The sequence below is a fragment of the Falco punctatus genome (assembly GCF_963210335.1).
Source record: "Falco punctatus genome assembly, chromosome: 5".
Lineage (NCBI taxonomy): Eukaryota > Metazoa > Chordata > Aves > Falconiformes > Falconidae > Falco > Falco punctatus.
Window position 1 is genome coordinate 68219277 of NC_137584.1, and position 17536 is coordinate 68236812.

The 17536-nt window shown below is 40.4% G+C and overlaps 1 protein-coding gene across 4 annotated transcripts in view; it reads left to right on the top strand.

The window, feature by feature from the left end:
* The window catches only part of POPDC1 (popeye domain cAMP effector 1), a 55989-nt gene extending 39136 nt beyond the window's left edge, over positions 1-16853 (top strand). For 3 of the 4 annotated variants that reach the window (XM_080389854.1, XM_080389855.1, XM_080389856.1), the window contains 5 exons: positions 2267-2454; positions 3441-3549; positions 5539-5706; positions 8852-8993; positions 16536-16853. In XM_080389854.1, coding sequence (XP_080245980.1) covers positions 2267-2454; positions 3441-3549; positions 5539-5706; positions 8852-8993; positions 16536-16660 — 732 coding nt within the window. In that variant the 3' untranslated portion in view covers positions 16661-16853. Of the gene's footprint in view, positions 1-2266; positions 2455-3440; positions 3550-5538; positions 5707-8851; positions 8994-14153; positions 14258-16535 lie in introns of all 4 variants that reach the window. The other variant, XM_080389857.1, reaches the window with a different exon arrangement.
* The last annotated feature ends 683 nt before the right edge of the window (positions 16854-17536 follow it).

Sequence of the window (17536 nt, forward strand, 5' to 3'; positions counted from 1 at the left end):
CCTTGGAGCTTTACAGGTTTGGCTTTTTTAGCCTGAGTGGAAGCTGAAAGAGGTAATCAGTGTCTCTGTAGAGCTCTGACTCGAAGCTCTGGCAACATCCCAGAATTATTTCAACCACTGCTGAACAAAACATTACACCTACCCGTATGGCTCATTTGGAATATGACCGCAAGCATGACTGGAGGAGCAGTCAGCTGTGCCTGCAAGGGGTGAATAGGCTGTTACGAGGGAGACCATCTAAAGTGTATCTACAGTGTCCAGTTAAGAAAGTGGTTATGCCTGCTTTCTCTTATTATACATTAGAGGAAGACCATGAAACCTGAATTATGTGCTAGTTAAGGGATTGCATTAACACTCCAGGGCCAAGTTCTGTCCTCATGTCTGTATGTGTTGCTTTGAAATCAGGAGTCTAGTCTTGGGAGCTACATACATGTTCACCTGAGAAAGAAATTTATCTTTGAGTTGCAGTGGTCATGTAGAGAAAGAGGTGCAAATTAAATTTGTATGGCTGTTAAAAATGAGAGAGTTCCTGGAAAACCCACTGGCAAAACAGTCACCTAACTTCCCAGGTATATGGAATGTATTTTGAAATCAAACAGTCCAGGGCAATCCCCAACTCAATATAATTTCTCTTGACAGTTTAAATTTAATCTTGGGTTTGTCCATGTAGATGTCTTCTGAGGTATTAAAGACTGTGGCATAAGGAACATACAGGAAACTAAAAATCTGTTTTTCCTATTAATATAGTCACTGGTGGAAGATGTAATTAGTAATCGATTCAGTGTGAAACTAGTGTAACTTCAGGCCAGGTGACATGCTGGACATATGTAAGTCCTTGACCCTGACGGCATGTGCCCATGAGTGCTGCTGTCGCTGTAAGGCCACTCTCGATAATCTTTTAACAACCGTGGTGACTGGGAGAAGTGCCTGCGGTGTGGGGGAAAGCAAATGCTGCTCCTTTCTTCAAAAAAGAGCAAGGAGAAGGACCCAGGGACCTGCAGGCTGGTCAGCCTCACCTTGATCCCTGAGGTGGTGGTAGAATTGCTAATCCCGGAAACCATTTCTGTGTACTTGAAGGACAAGAAGGTGATCAGGAGCAGTCAGCATGGATTCATCAAGGGGAAGTCATGCTTGACCAACCTGATACTGTTCTAAATGAAACAACTGGCCGGATAGTTGAGAGTGGTGAATATTGTCTACCTTAGCTTTTGTAAGGCTCTCAAGACTCTCCTGGGGAAGGAATAGTGGGTACCTGACAGTTTCAAGCCCTCATGGGCCTCAGACAGCCTAGGGCCTCCCATGGTCATTCTGGATTGCCCACCTCCTCCAGCCACTCTTGGCTGCCATCAGCAGAAAAGTGATTCCTGGACTCCTGTGTTGCTATCTTCTCCCCTGTTTTGAATATTTCAATATTCAAAAAAACTAGAAAAATGTGTAAACTTGGAATATTCTCCTTTGTTGAAGTGTTGACTTTTTCCTGCTTTTTCTTGGTTGCTTTTCCTTTTTCTCTGTCTGTGTACTTTTTATCTTTTCATTATTTGATGCTTATTGTTCTTATTTGTTATCCTTCCAGAAAATATGCAGGCTTTGTTCAGGCTGCCTCTGCTTTCAGAGAGGCTGGGACACTGTCTCGTTCCTTGCAGCTGTCATTCAGGAAAGGCTTCCAGGCTTGGGATTTCAGCCAGCATCCTTTCCCTCATTGCCACTGCCTGAGTTTGGGTGGGCTCCTAGATGTGGGATGTTCAGCTGGCAATGTTTTTATTTTTTCCCTCCCTCATCACACGTGGTTTCAATACGACGGGTTTGTTTTTCAGGACTTGCTTTTCTACTGCAAGTAAGCCAAGACGGTCAGGGATGAAAGGGGCTGCTGTGAGAGCCTGAGAGATGGCCAGAATGAGGTGTGCAAGTGGTGTGAAAAATGCAGGCAACCTCCTTTTTCCCCCCCTGTATAATTTTGGCCCAAGTCCTATTTTCTGTTACATCAACAGAAGTCTCAGAAGATTCCTTGTGTCTGATTTAATCTGCCACTTGGATGCAACAGCATTCTAAAGCACCAGTGTGCCAGCCTGGCTAATTTTAGATAAGGTTTTGGTCACCCTGTCATAGGCAGTGTTTGTGGACAGTTGTCACATGTTTACCTTTTTTTTTTTTTTTTTTTCCTTGCCTAAGCATAACAAAAAAAGAGATGTTTCTCAAATGTAGCAAGTAAAGCATGTATGCAGTCTTACACTTCCTTTAACTAACCTGTCTGTGTTTTGCAATCTAGATCAAGATAGAGAAGGAGCTTAGCAGCCTCTACAAGAGAATGTTTGAACCTCTCCATGTGCCTCCAGAGCTCTTCCAAAGACTGACTGGACAATTCTGCAACATTCAGACTTTAAAGACAGGTCAAGCCTATGCTGCCGAAGATAAAACATCAGTTGATGATAGGCTAAGCGTCCTGCTGAAGGGGAAGTAGGTTCTATAAAGCTTGGGGAGTCTTATGCTTTGTGTGGTGGTTGAATAGATTAGAAAGTTGTTGGATTTTTTTTTTAGGTTTTTAATGTTATTGTTTGTAGCATGTTACGGTCTGTAGTCAGATAATCTATAGGTATAGACTGTTTTGTGACAGGGTTTTCAGATGACAGTGATGTCTCTTACTGGGGGTGTATTATGTCTCCACTTGTGTGTGCAGCTGCATGGGTTTTAGTGGGAATTATATTTGTTTAGTACCAAAGGCAGTGTCTTCCAGAAGAAGCAAGAGATTTGTTTGAGTCTTAAATATCTAAGTAATCTTCTCAGTGCATTCTCGGGTTTTAAGGTTAAAAAATATTGCACGAGGGAAGGAAAAAATACTCCTCCAGTAGACTTTAAAACAACAGGCCTATTGGAATTGATTTATTGCACCTGTACATGTAAGCAGAGGGGGCAGGTGCACTGCCTAGAGGCTGAAGGACCCAGGTGAGAAAGGGTAGAATAAAGCCCATAGCAAGAGCTTCAAAATTACAGCCTGGCCAAGTTCTGGCCAATATTTTAACCAGTTTCTGTTGATAGAAACCGTGATTTCAGGCTTCATTGTTTTCCTTTTAAGTCATTAACTGCTCATTACTGCAAAACTAGTTGTGGAAAGGCAGCCTGATTCTGGTCTGGCTGTACAGCATAACCCTGCAGACCTTTTTCATTTTGAATAGCGATGTTTTGAGGATAAACACCACATTCAGCAGCTCAGATGGGCTGGCAGCCTGTTCTGCTTGGAGTTGGTGGAGTTTAGGCAGAAAACCTCTGGGGTTTCTCTCTAAGCTTACCTTAGGGTAGCTCTGGGGCTGAAATTCCAGAAGATGAACAACATATTTTTGCCTGTTACCTACTGTTTTACTGTTGCCAATAATCATATCCAACTTTAGATTAAATTAATCAACCTCCATAACTTTAAAATTTGTTTCATACATTTTTATTTCCAGAATGAAGGTGTCTTATCGAGGGCATTTTCTGCATAATATTTACCCCTGTGCCTTTATAGATTCTCCTGAATTTCGATCAACACAGATGAACCGGGGTGAGAAATTCCAGGTACACTTTGGTGTAAATGTTACCGGATACGGGCTGATGAGATCATCAAAAAACAGCCTATAAATCTGATCAGCAGTGAGCTATCTGACGTACATAATTTTGCTAGCTTTCTGTAACTGGTGTTTCATGATGGACCATATCAAGAATAACTTTTGAAATGAAATGCTGCAAAACAGTATTGTGATGGTGTTTGCCGAGTAGTCTGGATTTTGCTATTCTGTTCTCTTTTACTGTTTCCAAGTTTATTTTGTGTTAAGAGATTATTCAGGACAAATAATTGAAGAGATAGCTTTACTGAAAAAAAGATGATATGAGCAGTCTCATCACTGGCTCAAAAACAGAAAAGGAAAAATAATTATTGTAATATTTGGTGTTACTAAAATGAAAGACTAAAAATTCAGACACTAGGAGTTTGAAATTAGTATTTAAACATATTAATGCTTCTGACATTTTGAAAGTTATTAAAGCAACATGAGCTGAAAGTTAGCGCAGTATTTTGAATAAAAATATTCATAGAGGGAACAATAAGGCTATATATCTCTAGCAGTGCAATTATGCTAGTACATTAAAGGATATATTATACGGTAGCTTGTGGGAAAAAATACTGTTAGAGAAGTTTTTTTCAAATAGTACTGAAGTGGCTATTTTGCTACCTTTTGAATTGGCGTTCTTCAGTTGAGTATGTGTAATGATGACTGGACTGTGGCTGATTGGGTAATTCTGGACTGATACCCTGGCAGAAGGGCAGGGAGGGAGAGCGGTGTAGATTCTAAAATCAGTGATTGATGTCATATGTTCCGGTCAAATACTAGGCTTAACGCCAAGGAGAGAGAGTTGTCCAGATGTATTCATTTCACAGCAGTGAGGTGTCCTGCAGCACGGCCGCCCTCTTGGCACACCCTGTTTCTCTTGTAAGCCACTGGATACGGATCAGTCCCTCTGAAGGGAAAAGGCTCATGCCCCAACTTGTGCCTGCCTTCAAAATTATTGTAACCTGGGGTGGTGTACATCCTTCACCTGTGAGTTCTCCTTACTGCCGTATAAACAAACCCGCTCAGAATTGCCATTGCAGGACACGGATTCAGCCTTAAGGACCCCATCTGCTGGCAGCGCTGGCGAATTCTTCCTCAGCCGGGGTGCTTACGTTACGGACCGTGAGGTTAAAATCCGTGGATATGTGACAGTTTCCCATTATGTCTTAGGCTTTATGTATTTTTAATTTTTCAGGAGGTAACGTTACCTTGAAAGAGCAGAGAGCACCTGATTTCTTCGTAGATGACTGTGTGTCCCTTGCAGAGCACGCCGCTAGGTACCCTGCGGTGCAGGTTTTGGTGTGCCCTTGCCCTCTGCCGGCACAGGGGCACGAACCTGGCAGGTCCAGCCTCCCTGGACGGGCTGCAAGCTCTTCTGTAGCTGTCCATAGCCCAATTACCGGTAACTAAGCAAACAAACGGAGCCTCAGCTCAGCTGCGGGAAGGTGGTACCAGTGGAATCAGCAGGGCTGACAGTGAAGAGAGGAAGATGAAAATACGTTTTTTAAATCACTGAAAACTCTTTGATGGAGACCTTTGGATTATGCCAGTTGCTCCTGTTTGGTGACAGCAACATAAAATAAAACCAAGCAATGTGTAGGCCTGCTGGGATGCAAGTAGTGTCATCGCTGTAGGACTGACTTTATATGTCAGTCTCTTCTAACCTAAATGCTTTTACAGTCTGGGAACTTACTAGATATTTATTATCTCCCCCCAAGCTTTCTAAGAAATAAACTGGTCGTGCTTATCTGTTAAAAATATGATGATAATAAATATCTGAGATGTTTCTACATTTGTAAACACCAAGTTCTAAGGGACACCAAAAAGTTTTATGGCTTACAGAGTTATTTTAACTGGAGGCACAAATGGAATAGTATCACTTATTTTAAAGCATGTTTAAATTTGCTGATTTTAAAACTTCTTAAAATGTGCTAATTCTGAGCATGTATTTTCTCAGGTCACCATTATCGCAGATGATAACTGCAAGTTCCTGTGCTGGTCCAGGGAAAGGCTGACTTATTTTCTGGAATCTGAGCCATTTCTTTATGAGATCTTTAAGTACCTTATTGGCAAAGATATTACAAATAAACTCTATTCATTGAATGATCCAACCTTAAATGACAAGGTAAGCAGCTGAAGTTCCATTTGGGAATTTTCCTTACACACACAAATGTATTTTTACTTCAATTTTAAACCCTGTCAAAACACCTTTTTAAAATCTGCTGCTATCAGCTGCTGAATTCAGTCTCGTTGCCTTTTAGTGCCAAAGTATGAGTCAATGCAACGTTTCTATCAGAAGCAATATTGGTTGAAGTTAGCACAGTAATGTGCAAGAAAGGTGAATAACTGAGATTCAGAACTGATCAGCAAGCGGAAATACTTCTAGCCAACTAGTAGACATGATGACTGGTGCTTCTCCCTGGATATCCTTTCCCATTAACAAATGCATGCCTTTGTACAAAAAGGCTTCAGGTTTTTTTGTTAAAGAATTTGCTTGCTGGGGTCGAACAACCAGTAATACTGATTACCAGATGGAATGATTTCACCATGCGTTTGAGGGTTGCAGAAACAAAAAAAAAAAGAGTAAGGGAACATTGTATTGATATGATGTAGTTAGTGGAAGGAGGCATGAAATACATATAAATAAATGTAAATATATACAAGATATTAAGTGGTCTGAATATAACTTATTCTTCTTTACATGTAGAGGGAGTGTGATTTAGGTGTCACAGTAAGTGGCCTGGGTATAGTCATGGATATATTGATTATCTTCTTTTGCTTCCATTTCACCTCCTTAGTTGCATGTCTTTTCAAGATTTGGACGGTAACTCAGCTGCTGGTGGTTTTTTTTATTATTTTTTATGTAGTGGCTGTAGGGTTCTCATATATAATTTATGTAAAGAACTTTCACCATGATTTATTAAAAGCTTTATAATTTTATAATACAGCATCTTCATATTCTGTCTGTATTGATTTAACTCACACTAACTCGGAGCAAAAATCCTTCTCATCAGATTGTCCATAAATATCTCATGTATAGGTTAAATAGTTATTTCAGCAAAGTTGTGAATTTACTAGGAAATGATCCAAAAGGAATGACTGCCACTGCTGCTGTACCACGGACTTCAACATGCTTAACTTGTCATGTCTTTTATGGCTAATTAGACATTGTAAGTTTTCTCAATTTTGCACTAGCTATAGAACGAGGAAAGAAAGAATTGCTGGAGAAACAATTCAATACCATAAAACAGTGCTTATTCTGCCTTCTGGTCAATCAAATACAGGATTACAGTGTCTTGCAAGCAGATCCTCAAAACAATATTGGATTGCTGTTTTAACCTTATTAGTGCAGTAAGATAAAAGTGATCTAGCAGGAATGTACTGTCTATAAAATACATAGACAGTAATTACTTTCTGTAGTACGTCATCTGAAAGGAGTAGTAGCAATGTGTGCCTCCTGTGTGTGTGAAGGATTGCATTCAGACCTCTTCTCCTGGCAGACTGCTGTTTTCCCCACTCCTCGCTTTGCCTTTTTTTCTTTTTTCATTTCTTTTTTTTTTCCCTCTGTCATCTTTTCTCTTCCTCCTGCTCCATTTTCCTTTTTCCCTTTTTTCCCCCTCTTTTTCCCTTTTCTATTCTACATTTTATTTTCCTCTTCCCTCATTTTCTGTTTTTTACATGTGGATGACAGCATTGGAATGTCATGCCTGGTATACAAAGTCATCTGCAACACACTTGTGCTGCTGACTTCTGGCACTATAGCGCTCTAGCACTAGTATAAATGTTTCTTGAAGTGGAAATCTAATGAAGTACTCATTGTAATGTTTTATAATTGGTTGGTTTTTCTGAAAGGTCCTTATCATATCTTCTAAGTATCAAAAAAAGAAACCACACCAAACTTCATCCCTCCTTTGACTTGACATCTGCGCTCTTTAACTTCAGTTGTACTAAGTCTTTGTTTTTAGTGACAATAGTCACATGAATTTTAGATTATTGTAACTTTTATCACAGTAAGATTTGAAAATGTATGTTATAAAAATTAAGAATGAGCATTTGGGAAATTTGTAGTACCTTTTTATTCTTCTTCAAATGGAAATCCTGTTGCACAAGCCCTTCCTATAGAACATAGAACAAGAACTTGCCAAGTAAATTCTCCTCATCTCCCCATTGCAAGCGTTCTATGCACATGTCACTTCTCAGTCGTCAAATATACATATTACTGGTGTCTGTAATGCTTTTTAACTGGTGGCAATCTCAACAGAAAAATTTGTGGTTGACTTTTGTATACAGAGATCATAGAAGAGAACAACTAAAAAAATTCAGTATAGATTATTCATAATCAAGATGGCAGTAAGAAGGCAAGGATATCAATTCATTGTGTGCTGGAAGACAGAAAAGTATCCATTTATTCACAAGGAACCTTGTGATTTTCTCCTACCTAAGGAGATTTTAACTATTGAAAACAGTCATTCCTCTGCGCATGAAATAAGATGCTAATTCCTGACATTTAAAATTCATTAAAGTGAAGTTATCCATTGTGCTTTTGTCAACGATTACTACCTTTCACATACACCTAAAATAGCATTCTCACATGCAGTAATACTTAACAAGGTACAATGTATGGTTTCATATAAATATTATAGTACAAAGACTTCTCAGGAGGACTACACAAAGCAAATGGAAGCTTCTCAGACCGTTTGACAGGCAGAGGATAATGTTCATGTGATGCAATTAATCTGTCTTCAGTAAAATCAAGCCCCAAATGATAATCTACTAGGAAGGAGTGACATTCAGAGTTTTCTAACATGATGAAATGAAAAGCCAGAAAAGTGAACACGTTTCTGTTAAGATACACATTTCTAAACTACATATAGTGTGCTGTTATGTTTAGCAAGGAGGACTAGGCTTATCATAAAGGTTGTATTTAATTGCAAAGCATCATAGCTAAATGAATTAACAAATAATAAGAGTCAGACTTTCTGAAGGAAAACATATGAAAAGTCCAGTGCAAAACAAATTAAAATTGAATAACTAATCGGAGGTTTCATGCTTATTAAATGAAAACAGAAGATGCCAGTAATATATTTACATTAGAACATTAAACCAATCTACACTGCATAGAATCTTCTGCTCTAACTGTTTTCTTGATTCATGAATTGTCATAGCTGAGACCAGAGCATCTACTACAGAGAAAGTAGTTATTTTCCATTTTAATTTACTTGGTACCTTTTTAAAAATAATAATAATAACTTTACTTTTTTTTTTTTTAGGCTTCAAAAAAGATTGATCGACAGCCCAGTCTTTGCTCACAGCTCTCTGTGATGCAGATGAGAAACAGCATAGCCAGTACCAGTGACAGTGAGGATGGCTTGCAGATGTTTCTTCGTGGGACTTCCTCTGCATCTTCTCTTCGTGAGTGCTCAAAATATTTCATGCCAGTTTTGAACACAGCTTGGTTGATCTTTAGAGATGATTGCAGGACACTTGCTGCCTTCAGTGGGAGCAGTCTGTAGCTTTTTGGATGCTGCTGTACATCACCTAGGTGGAGGGACCTAAGCAGAGATTTCATAAAGTGCGTCAGGCTTTGTAAGCTAACTGAAGCTACCTCATGTAGATACTGGCAAAACCCCAGCATGTATTGTGCTGATTTTTGGCATAATTTCAATGTGTAGACATAATATGGAATGTTTATAGCAGTGGGACAAAACTGTGAATGTACAGTGCGTGTCACAGTAGTATCTCCTTTGGTCTGTGACTGATGCTTGTAGAAATTAAAAACCAAACAAAACATTTCCCTTCAGTAACTTGGTGCTCTGCATTTCCTCCTGAGATAGTTTTTATTGGCAAGGTCTGGAGAACTGTGGCGTGCAATCAATATATTGATGCCATCTGGAAAATCTCCAACTATTCTGTTAGGCTTTCCTCTCCTGTGCTTTGTATGACAGGAGTAGTAGAGAACAGATGAAGTGAGGGAAGGAACTATGTCTGACCTTTTTGCTTCCACTCTTGGAATTTATTCCTTTATAGAAACCTTCTAAACAGTTCTTTCTAGGCTTTTGCTGTTGTTTATTTTTAATTCCCCTGAACCTAAACTTCAACAGCCTGAACTCTGAAAGCAGCTTCTGAACAAAAAGACCCCAAAAGATGCTCAATTTTCTCATTTGGTATAAGCTGTTAGTTTAATGGCTGTTAGTTTAATGGAATATAAAAGGATCATATAGGATTGTTTATTTTGATTTGGGAATTATTATTCTTTAGTAATTAGAATTCAAATATATGAAGGGAAAGAATCACTGCCAGTTATTTCTTATGGTTAAACTCTCTGCTAAGAAGAGAAAGTGTTTTAAAGCATTTGCTCTTTCCCATTTAATTACCCATTTTCTGTTGTGTTCCTCACAGTTCTCATCCAGGAATTCCTTCAGACTTGGAGGGCCTGTCTGTTTTTACTTTTTAACATTGGTATAGTCTGCATGCCCAGACTGATGGAAGCAAAAGCCCTGCCAGTGTTTCCCCCTACTAGAGCACTGAGGGTGACACCTGTGATGCAGTTTGAAAATTCTGATATTTTCTTTATCTATCCTGTGTTCCCTGAAAGGACATTTAGAACCACAAAAGAGTTGAGGTTGGAAAGAAACTCTGGAGATCATCTAGTCCAACTCCATGCTCAAAGTAGAGTCAGCTATAGCAGGTTGTTCAGGGTCCTGTCCAGTCAAACTTTGATTTCACAGCCTCTCTGGGCAACCTGTTCCAGGACCTTACCACCCTCATGGTGAAAAGATTTCTCTTATTGCAACTCATGATTGTTGTCCTTTGTTCTTTAGTGCATGCCTCCAAGAAGTCTTTATATCCTTCCATTAGGTATCTAGAGACAACAGTAGGATTCCCTGCGAGCCTTCTGTTTATAAGGCTGAACACACGCGGTTCGTGCAGCCTCTCTCTTTGTCACGTCCCCCTGCCGCTGACCATCTTGGTTGCTCTCCACTGCACTCGCTCCAGCATGTCCATGTCTGTCTTGTATGGGGAAGCCCAAAATTGGACTCAGAACTCAAGATGCTGTCTCACAAGTGCCAAATAGAGGAGATTAATCTCTTTCATTGACCTGCTGGCTAGGCTGTTGCTAATATGGCCCAGTAATAGCTGCTAATATGGCCCAATAGATGGATGGCCGCCTTCACTGCAGGGGCACTCTGCTGACTCGTATTCTATTTTGTGTCCACCAGGACCCCCAGGTCTGTTTCTGCAAAGCTGCTTTCCAACCAGCTGATGCCCAGGCTGTACTGCTGTGTAGGCTTGTTGTGTCCCAGGTGTGGGAATTTGCCTTTGTTGAACATCATGTGGTTTCTGTCGGTTCTTTTCTCCAGCCTCAGAAGGCCCGTTCTGACTATAGCCCCTCTACCCTCTGGCCTGTCAACAGTTTCACTCATAATTTGGCTGTTGTCTATGAACTTGGTGGGAGTGCACTCCATCCCGTTATCCAGGTCATTAACTGAACATTACTGGTATTGGCTCTTGAGGGACACTGCTGGTAACCAGCTGCCAGTTGGGTTTTGTGCTGCTGTTCACTATCCTGTGAACATAGCAGCCCAGTGGATTTTTCATGCAAGCTGCAGTCCATGCATCCAGTCCATTTCTCACCCATTTGGCTAGAAGGATTCTATGGCAGGTGTGGAGGGCCATGCTACAGTCCAGGTAAACAACATTCATGGTACTCCATTCACAGAGCCCATTGTCTCACCACAGAAGGCAGTCAGAATGGTCAGGCACAATTTTCCCATGGTACGTCCATGCTAGCTGTTTCCAGTCATCTTCCTGTCCTTCATGTGCTTGGACATGGCTTCTAGGAAGACAGGCTCCATAATCTTCCTGAGGGCTGAAGCTAGGCTGATAGGCCAGTAGGTCCCTGGATCCTCCTCATTGTCCTTCCTGAAAATGGTCATTAACTGGCCTTGTTTTCTCTCCCCTGACTGCCGTGACCTTTCCAAGATAATAGAGAGGGGTCTTGCAATTGCATCAGCCAACCCTCAGCACCCTTAGATGTGGCCCATGTGGTTCCACAGTCTTGTATTGGCCCTGTTAAGTGGTCCCTAAGTCAGTCCAGCTTTCTTCTGAGTCGGGTATCACTCTCCCAGTCTCTACCGCTAGATGCAGAAATGTGAAAGGCCTCAAGAGAAACCTGTAAAGTAAAAACTGAAGCAAGAAAGGTATTGAGTATCTCAGCCTTTTCCATGTCCCTAGGTCCTGTTTCTCTCTGAGCCACGGCCTCAGTTTCCCTGGTCTTCCTTTTGTTGCTGATGTATTTGTAGAAGCCCTTCTTGTTGCCCTTTGCTAGGTCAAGGTCCAGCTGAGCTTTGCCTTTTCTAACTCCTTTGCTGCATGCTTGGGCCATGTTTCTGTATCCCCCCACAAGCAGTCCATCCCGTCTTTCACTGTGTGTGTTTGAGCTCTGTAAGGACTCTCCCATTCATCTGTGCCAGCCTTCATCTATGCCAACCTTCTTACCACGCTTGCTCAACTTTCTGTACACTGGAATGGACTGTCCTTGTGTTTTGAGGAAGGTGTCCTTGAAGATCAACCATCTGTCCTTGGGTCCCTTTGCCCTTGCAGGCCATGTCTCATGGGTTCCTGCCAAGTAGAACCCTGAGCAAGCCACCGTCCCCTGTCCTCAGATCCAGTGTTGTAACTCTCTTTGTCTTGCACACTTCTCAGTATCTTAAACTCTGCCAGCTCCTGGGCACTGCAGCCAAGGTTACTGTCAGCCTTCAGCTCCCTGATGAGTTCTTCCTTGTTCATCAGTGACAGGTCCAGCAGAGCACCTTCCCTAGTTGGCTCATCGATCGCTTGTGTGAAGAAATTGTCTGCTACGCTCCTCTCCAGAAATCTCCTGGACTGCTTGCTCCCAGCCCTGTTGCTTTTCCACTGAATACTGGGGTGGTTAAAGTTCCCTGCAAGTACCAAGGCCTGCAGTTGTGAGGCTTCGTTCAGTTGTCTAAAGAAGGCTTCCATCTACTTGTTCTTCTTGATCAGGCAGCCTGTAGCAGATACCTGCCACAAAGTCTCCTGCGTTGGTCTGTTCTCTGATCTTTACCTATAAGCTCTCAACTGGCTTTTCACCTGTTCCACGACAAAGCTCCATGAAATGGAAGCCACTCCTTTACACAGAGAGCCCTTGGACAAATCTGCACACTCAGAAGCCCAAAAGAAATCGTAAAACTGTGTTTGTGCAATTAGTTAGAATTAAAATTCTCTTCCAGGCTTAGCAGCGAGACACACCAGTATTTCAGCTCTGGGACAAAGTAATCTAAATGCATGACATGTTCAGCTGTAATTACATTAATCCCTAAGATGCACCCATGTTTAGCACATACTTGATAAATACACTTTTCTCTATTGTACTTTTCCTTGGTTTGTGTACCATGTTTTCTGGTGTATGGGGTGTACTTTCCCCAAAAGAGTGATTTAAATGTCTTTTACGTTTTGAAATTGCTCAGTCCAACAGCAGTTGGTGTAGTTGATACTGCCACCACCCCACTGGCAATGATAGGTGTGGCAGCAGCCTCCCAAGTCCGATATTTACCTTACTGTTGGGGAGGCAGAGGGGTCACCCATACAGCGGTGTCATACATCTTGGGAAATATTTTCACTTACTACTTCTTTGATTTTGATTAATGCAAAATTTTTTACTTCTGTAAAAGGTTGGTAAAATTCTTGATGGAAGGTTATGTATCTCACTAAATTGTAATGCTTCAGTCTTTCTTTTTGCCAAGATAGCTTGTTAGTTATTCCTGGGTACTGTCATTGCCATTGATGGGTCTGCTACCAAGGTGAGCTCTGCTTAAGGATTTGTATTCAACATGGATTGTGGCCATGTATGCGGTTTTTTTTTTTTCTTGGGTCACAGGGAAATCTGAATAGAAAACCTGCCATTTACCTTACCACTGTTGTATTTCAAAAACCTTCTCCTGGGTGCTCTCAATGCAGCAGTCAATCTTCTTTTATTGGTCTGGTCTTTAAGATTCAGTGTGAGGTACTTGCTAAGGCTTACTGTCCCCGTGCTGTTCCCCTGGATCATACATTTGTTTATTTAGAAACAAACAAAATTGAAAAAAAACCCCAGAAGATTTAGTGAGGAACAAATGGAAATTACAAACTTTTTTCTTTTAATTAAAGAAGAAATGAATAAGAGAAAGTTATCTGTACAGGAACTCTACCGGAATACTGTCTTGTCATTGCTAGGTGATCAGTTGTTGTGTGGACAAAAGCTTCCCATAACAAATACGATATTTGACTACTACAATACAAATAAGTCTTACTCTCCTAATTACCATATTATTGAAAAAGTGAGCATTTATATTCTTATGTAATCAAACTTTAAATTATGCTTTTGTCTGTGCTACAAACAATAAGCTTTCATTCATTTTCTCAATAAATAGATATAAAGCTTTTTTCAAAGTTTTTAGTAGTGAAAGGGTGAAAAATCCTAATTAGTAGGTCTGAAATTACAATTACTAACAAAACTGTGGTTTTAATTTAATAAACTAAAAAACCCAACTAACTGTTTGCTTTTATATTAAGGAAATAACCAACAAGAGTTCTATAATGCTTATGGAGTGAGTCGTTTGCAGCATGATGTTTTCTGTTGATAACATCACATTAACTCAGCAAGCATCCTCAAAAAGGTATTAAAGTGAGATTCGTTTATCATGTGATACTTGTGCTTGACATCCATGATCCATCTGTATGTAATTTATTAGTAAATGAAACTGATGTGTATCTTTTTCCAAAATGTGTTAAGCAGAAATAGTTCAACCTCATCACAAAGGTAGCTTCACCTGACTTTTAGTCCTTTAAAAACACTTCAGTATTAGTTTCTATTCAGTAGTTCTATTGCTTTGATAGTCATTCATATGCATATTAGTGATACAGTCTCTTTTTTTCTATGTTACTTGGTTTAGATCACTCAAATTTGCTGGTCCTTGAATCTATTTGCAAACTTCTAAGCTAAGCAGGAGTGTGGAAAGGTTTTGTTTTGGTAATGCTTTTGTCAGCATTCTCTCATTATGTGTGCTATGTTATACCCAGCTTGGGGTTAAAAGTGGGACAGGGTTTCATGGGAAATACTGTTTTAATAGGTATGTGGGCGAGGCCCTCAAGAGAGGGCAGTGGAGTGGTGTACAGAAGGCCTGGGTTTGAGGTCTGAGTCAGTCTCTTGAACATCTGTCCAACACTGGATAGAGGCATCAGTAGACAAGGGGTTTGTATTTGGAGAAGTAAGGGCATGTCCTTCAACCAAGCAGCCTGGCAGCATTAGACCTTATATTGAGTCTGGTTGAAGAGACTTACAGCTTCTTAATTTTGATTTCTGGAGAGAATTGGGCACTTTTAAATAGAAGAAAACCAGTCTAAAAATGGCAATAAATTATACTAATACAAAAATCTAAAAAAAAAAGACGAAACTGTAATTCAGCATTTTCAGGCATCCTTCCACCTTTGAGTGAATGAGTTAGCATCTACCAGCAAAGCCAGTTTTGTATCCAAGTGTACCTACAAACCTTGGATTGAAACAATTAAATGGTCTAGTCATCACTGGCTTAGGCCATAGAAACCCATCTGTGTGAGAAGTTCTTAATTCCGGTATTTAAAAATGTGTTTGAGCAACCCTTTATCATGGCATTTAAAGTCATTTTTGAATGTCAGAAGAAAATACTAATAAATCTGTAATATAAAAAGTTCTAAAAAGCTAATTTCAAACAGTGTGTGTGTGAATGTGATCTGCCAATGCAGTAATACGATAACCTGCTGGTCTTGCCTGTAGCTGTATTTTGTTCTGTGTATAACACGTGCAGTGCAAAGGAGTCCTTCATAAATCAGCTTCCTTAGCAGAACACTTTACTATATATTTGATAAGCTTTTTTTAAAGTAATAAGAATAGCCCTGCAATAAGAGTATGTTATGACTATCAGTATTTTTTTCAAGAAAATTTGAATTAGCTTGTATAGGGATGCTGTGTCAGACAGAACCTCTACCTCTTGCTCTTTTCTTCTTAAATAGTATTTCAAAGAATTCCCTAATCTTTTTGGTCATCATACACTAGCTGTTTACAACTTTGTACCATGGTGGTAGTTTAGTTCTAGAAGAGGGTACTGAGGGGAAAAAAATGTCCAAGTGCAGATGCGATTTCAGCCAAACAGGTTTATTTTCCATTGTTTACCCTGATGTCAAAGATGTTCTCTGGTTTAGCCCTCATGCTGAAAATTTAAATACGACATAGGTAGTTTGCAGTGGTAACTTGCACAAAAACTCCATTTAATGGCTTACCAGTAATAGCTGCGGTGTGCACTCCGCTCTGCAAGCTCTGTGAGTCACTGCTTTTCTGAAAGGTTGTCTTGGAGCAATGAAATCATTGTCAGTCAAAAGTTATGTGACCTTCACATCTTAATCTTGTTATCTCTGTGGTTATTTATGTATTTTCTACAAGTTCCACATTATCATGCTTTTAAGGCAGTTAGGGCTGTGATCAGGCCTGAGGTTCAGCCAGGAGGCTGAGAGATTTTTTCACAGCCCAGGCAGGTGTGCAGTTGTCCATATCTTTTGTACTGAGGGCAGCCTTTCATGTCATCGTTCGTGGAGAAGAATTAGTGGGTGAGTGTAACAGTGAGGAAATGATTGCTAGGGATACGGCGTTGGGCACCTCATGCAGTCAGGATTTGCACTGAATTTCGGGAGAACACTGTGGCTGGCCACAGCGGCTGGACCTTGGAGGCGTTGCTGGTTTGTAGCAGCGTGCCTGTCCCACCTCCAGAATTTCCTGACATCTGTGGCCACATAACAGGGACCTTCACTTACAAGATACTGCTCACAAGGGAACATCAGATTGCATATGCTTTGTCACAATTAGGTGTATGTAGCAGGTATGTCTTGTTAAATTAATTGCTAATTTCTTTGTAACTGTGGCAGGCCCAGGCCGAACGTCTCCCTACCTGAGGACTTCGGCAAAAATGAAGCCAATAGAGGAAAGTGTTGAAGACGATGTCTTCGAAGCACCATCTGCTGATAAGCTTGAGCTCCAGCGGCTGCCTTAAACAGATGTGTCCTCAGGCATTATCAGAGCTTGTACAAAGCTCAGTGCAAGGGGAAGAAGCTGTATTTGGGAGAAATCTGAAAGCTAAAACCACCTCTCTGTGTTTGACTTTACCGCCGCACGTCAGTGGCTTCTAGATGGAAATGTCACATTTTATTGTACTTCTACATAAAATAAAACAAATAAAAACTTGGTATGGGTTGTATTTTTGTTTTCTGGACATGGGTGGTTGCTTTATTTCTACTTTGACTTTTGCCACCGTAAATTTAGTTTTAAGTGGCTGACTAGCTTGAAATTTCTAGAGACTTACTCAGTGCAGAATATACCTAGCTTCATTGCTGTAAGTTTCTTAGAAGCCTGTATCTTCATGTTTTTCAGTGGGAGGTTCTGAGACTCTGTTTCCAAAGCTATGTTGTTAGTTACTATCATCATTGCTGTGAGAGTCTTGTGTGAGACAGTACACGCTCTTCTGCATCTTTTGGTAGGTACTTGCCTCTAATTCTGGCATTTCCCAGCCTCACTGACTCTACAATTGTAATAATGACATCAGTTTTAATTTTATTTAATGTTGCCTTTCCAACGTTAACTTTTTCTTCTTTAGATAACCATGTTACACTGAAGTCTGTACTTTTCCTTAGTCTTGTCTATAGAGTAATAGAGCTGTTCTGGAATAACCTTTCCACACAGCAGTACATGGAGTACAAATTACACTTGATGTAGGAAATTCAGCTCCAACCTCAAAACTGGGTGGCTGCAAGTACAGTACAACACAGTCCTATAATGGGAGGCATTGGGAATCCTTTATAAGAGGCATTTTCAGCAGTCCTGTCTGTGGTATGTGTACATGTGTAGGTGATAGCTGTACTTCTGTGCTTTG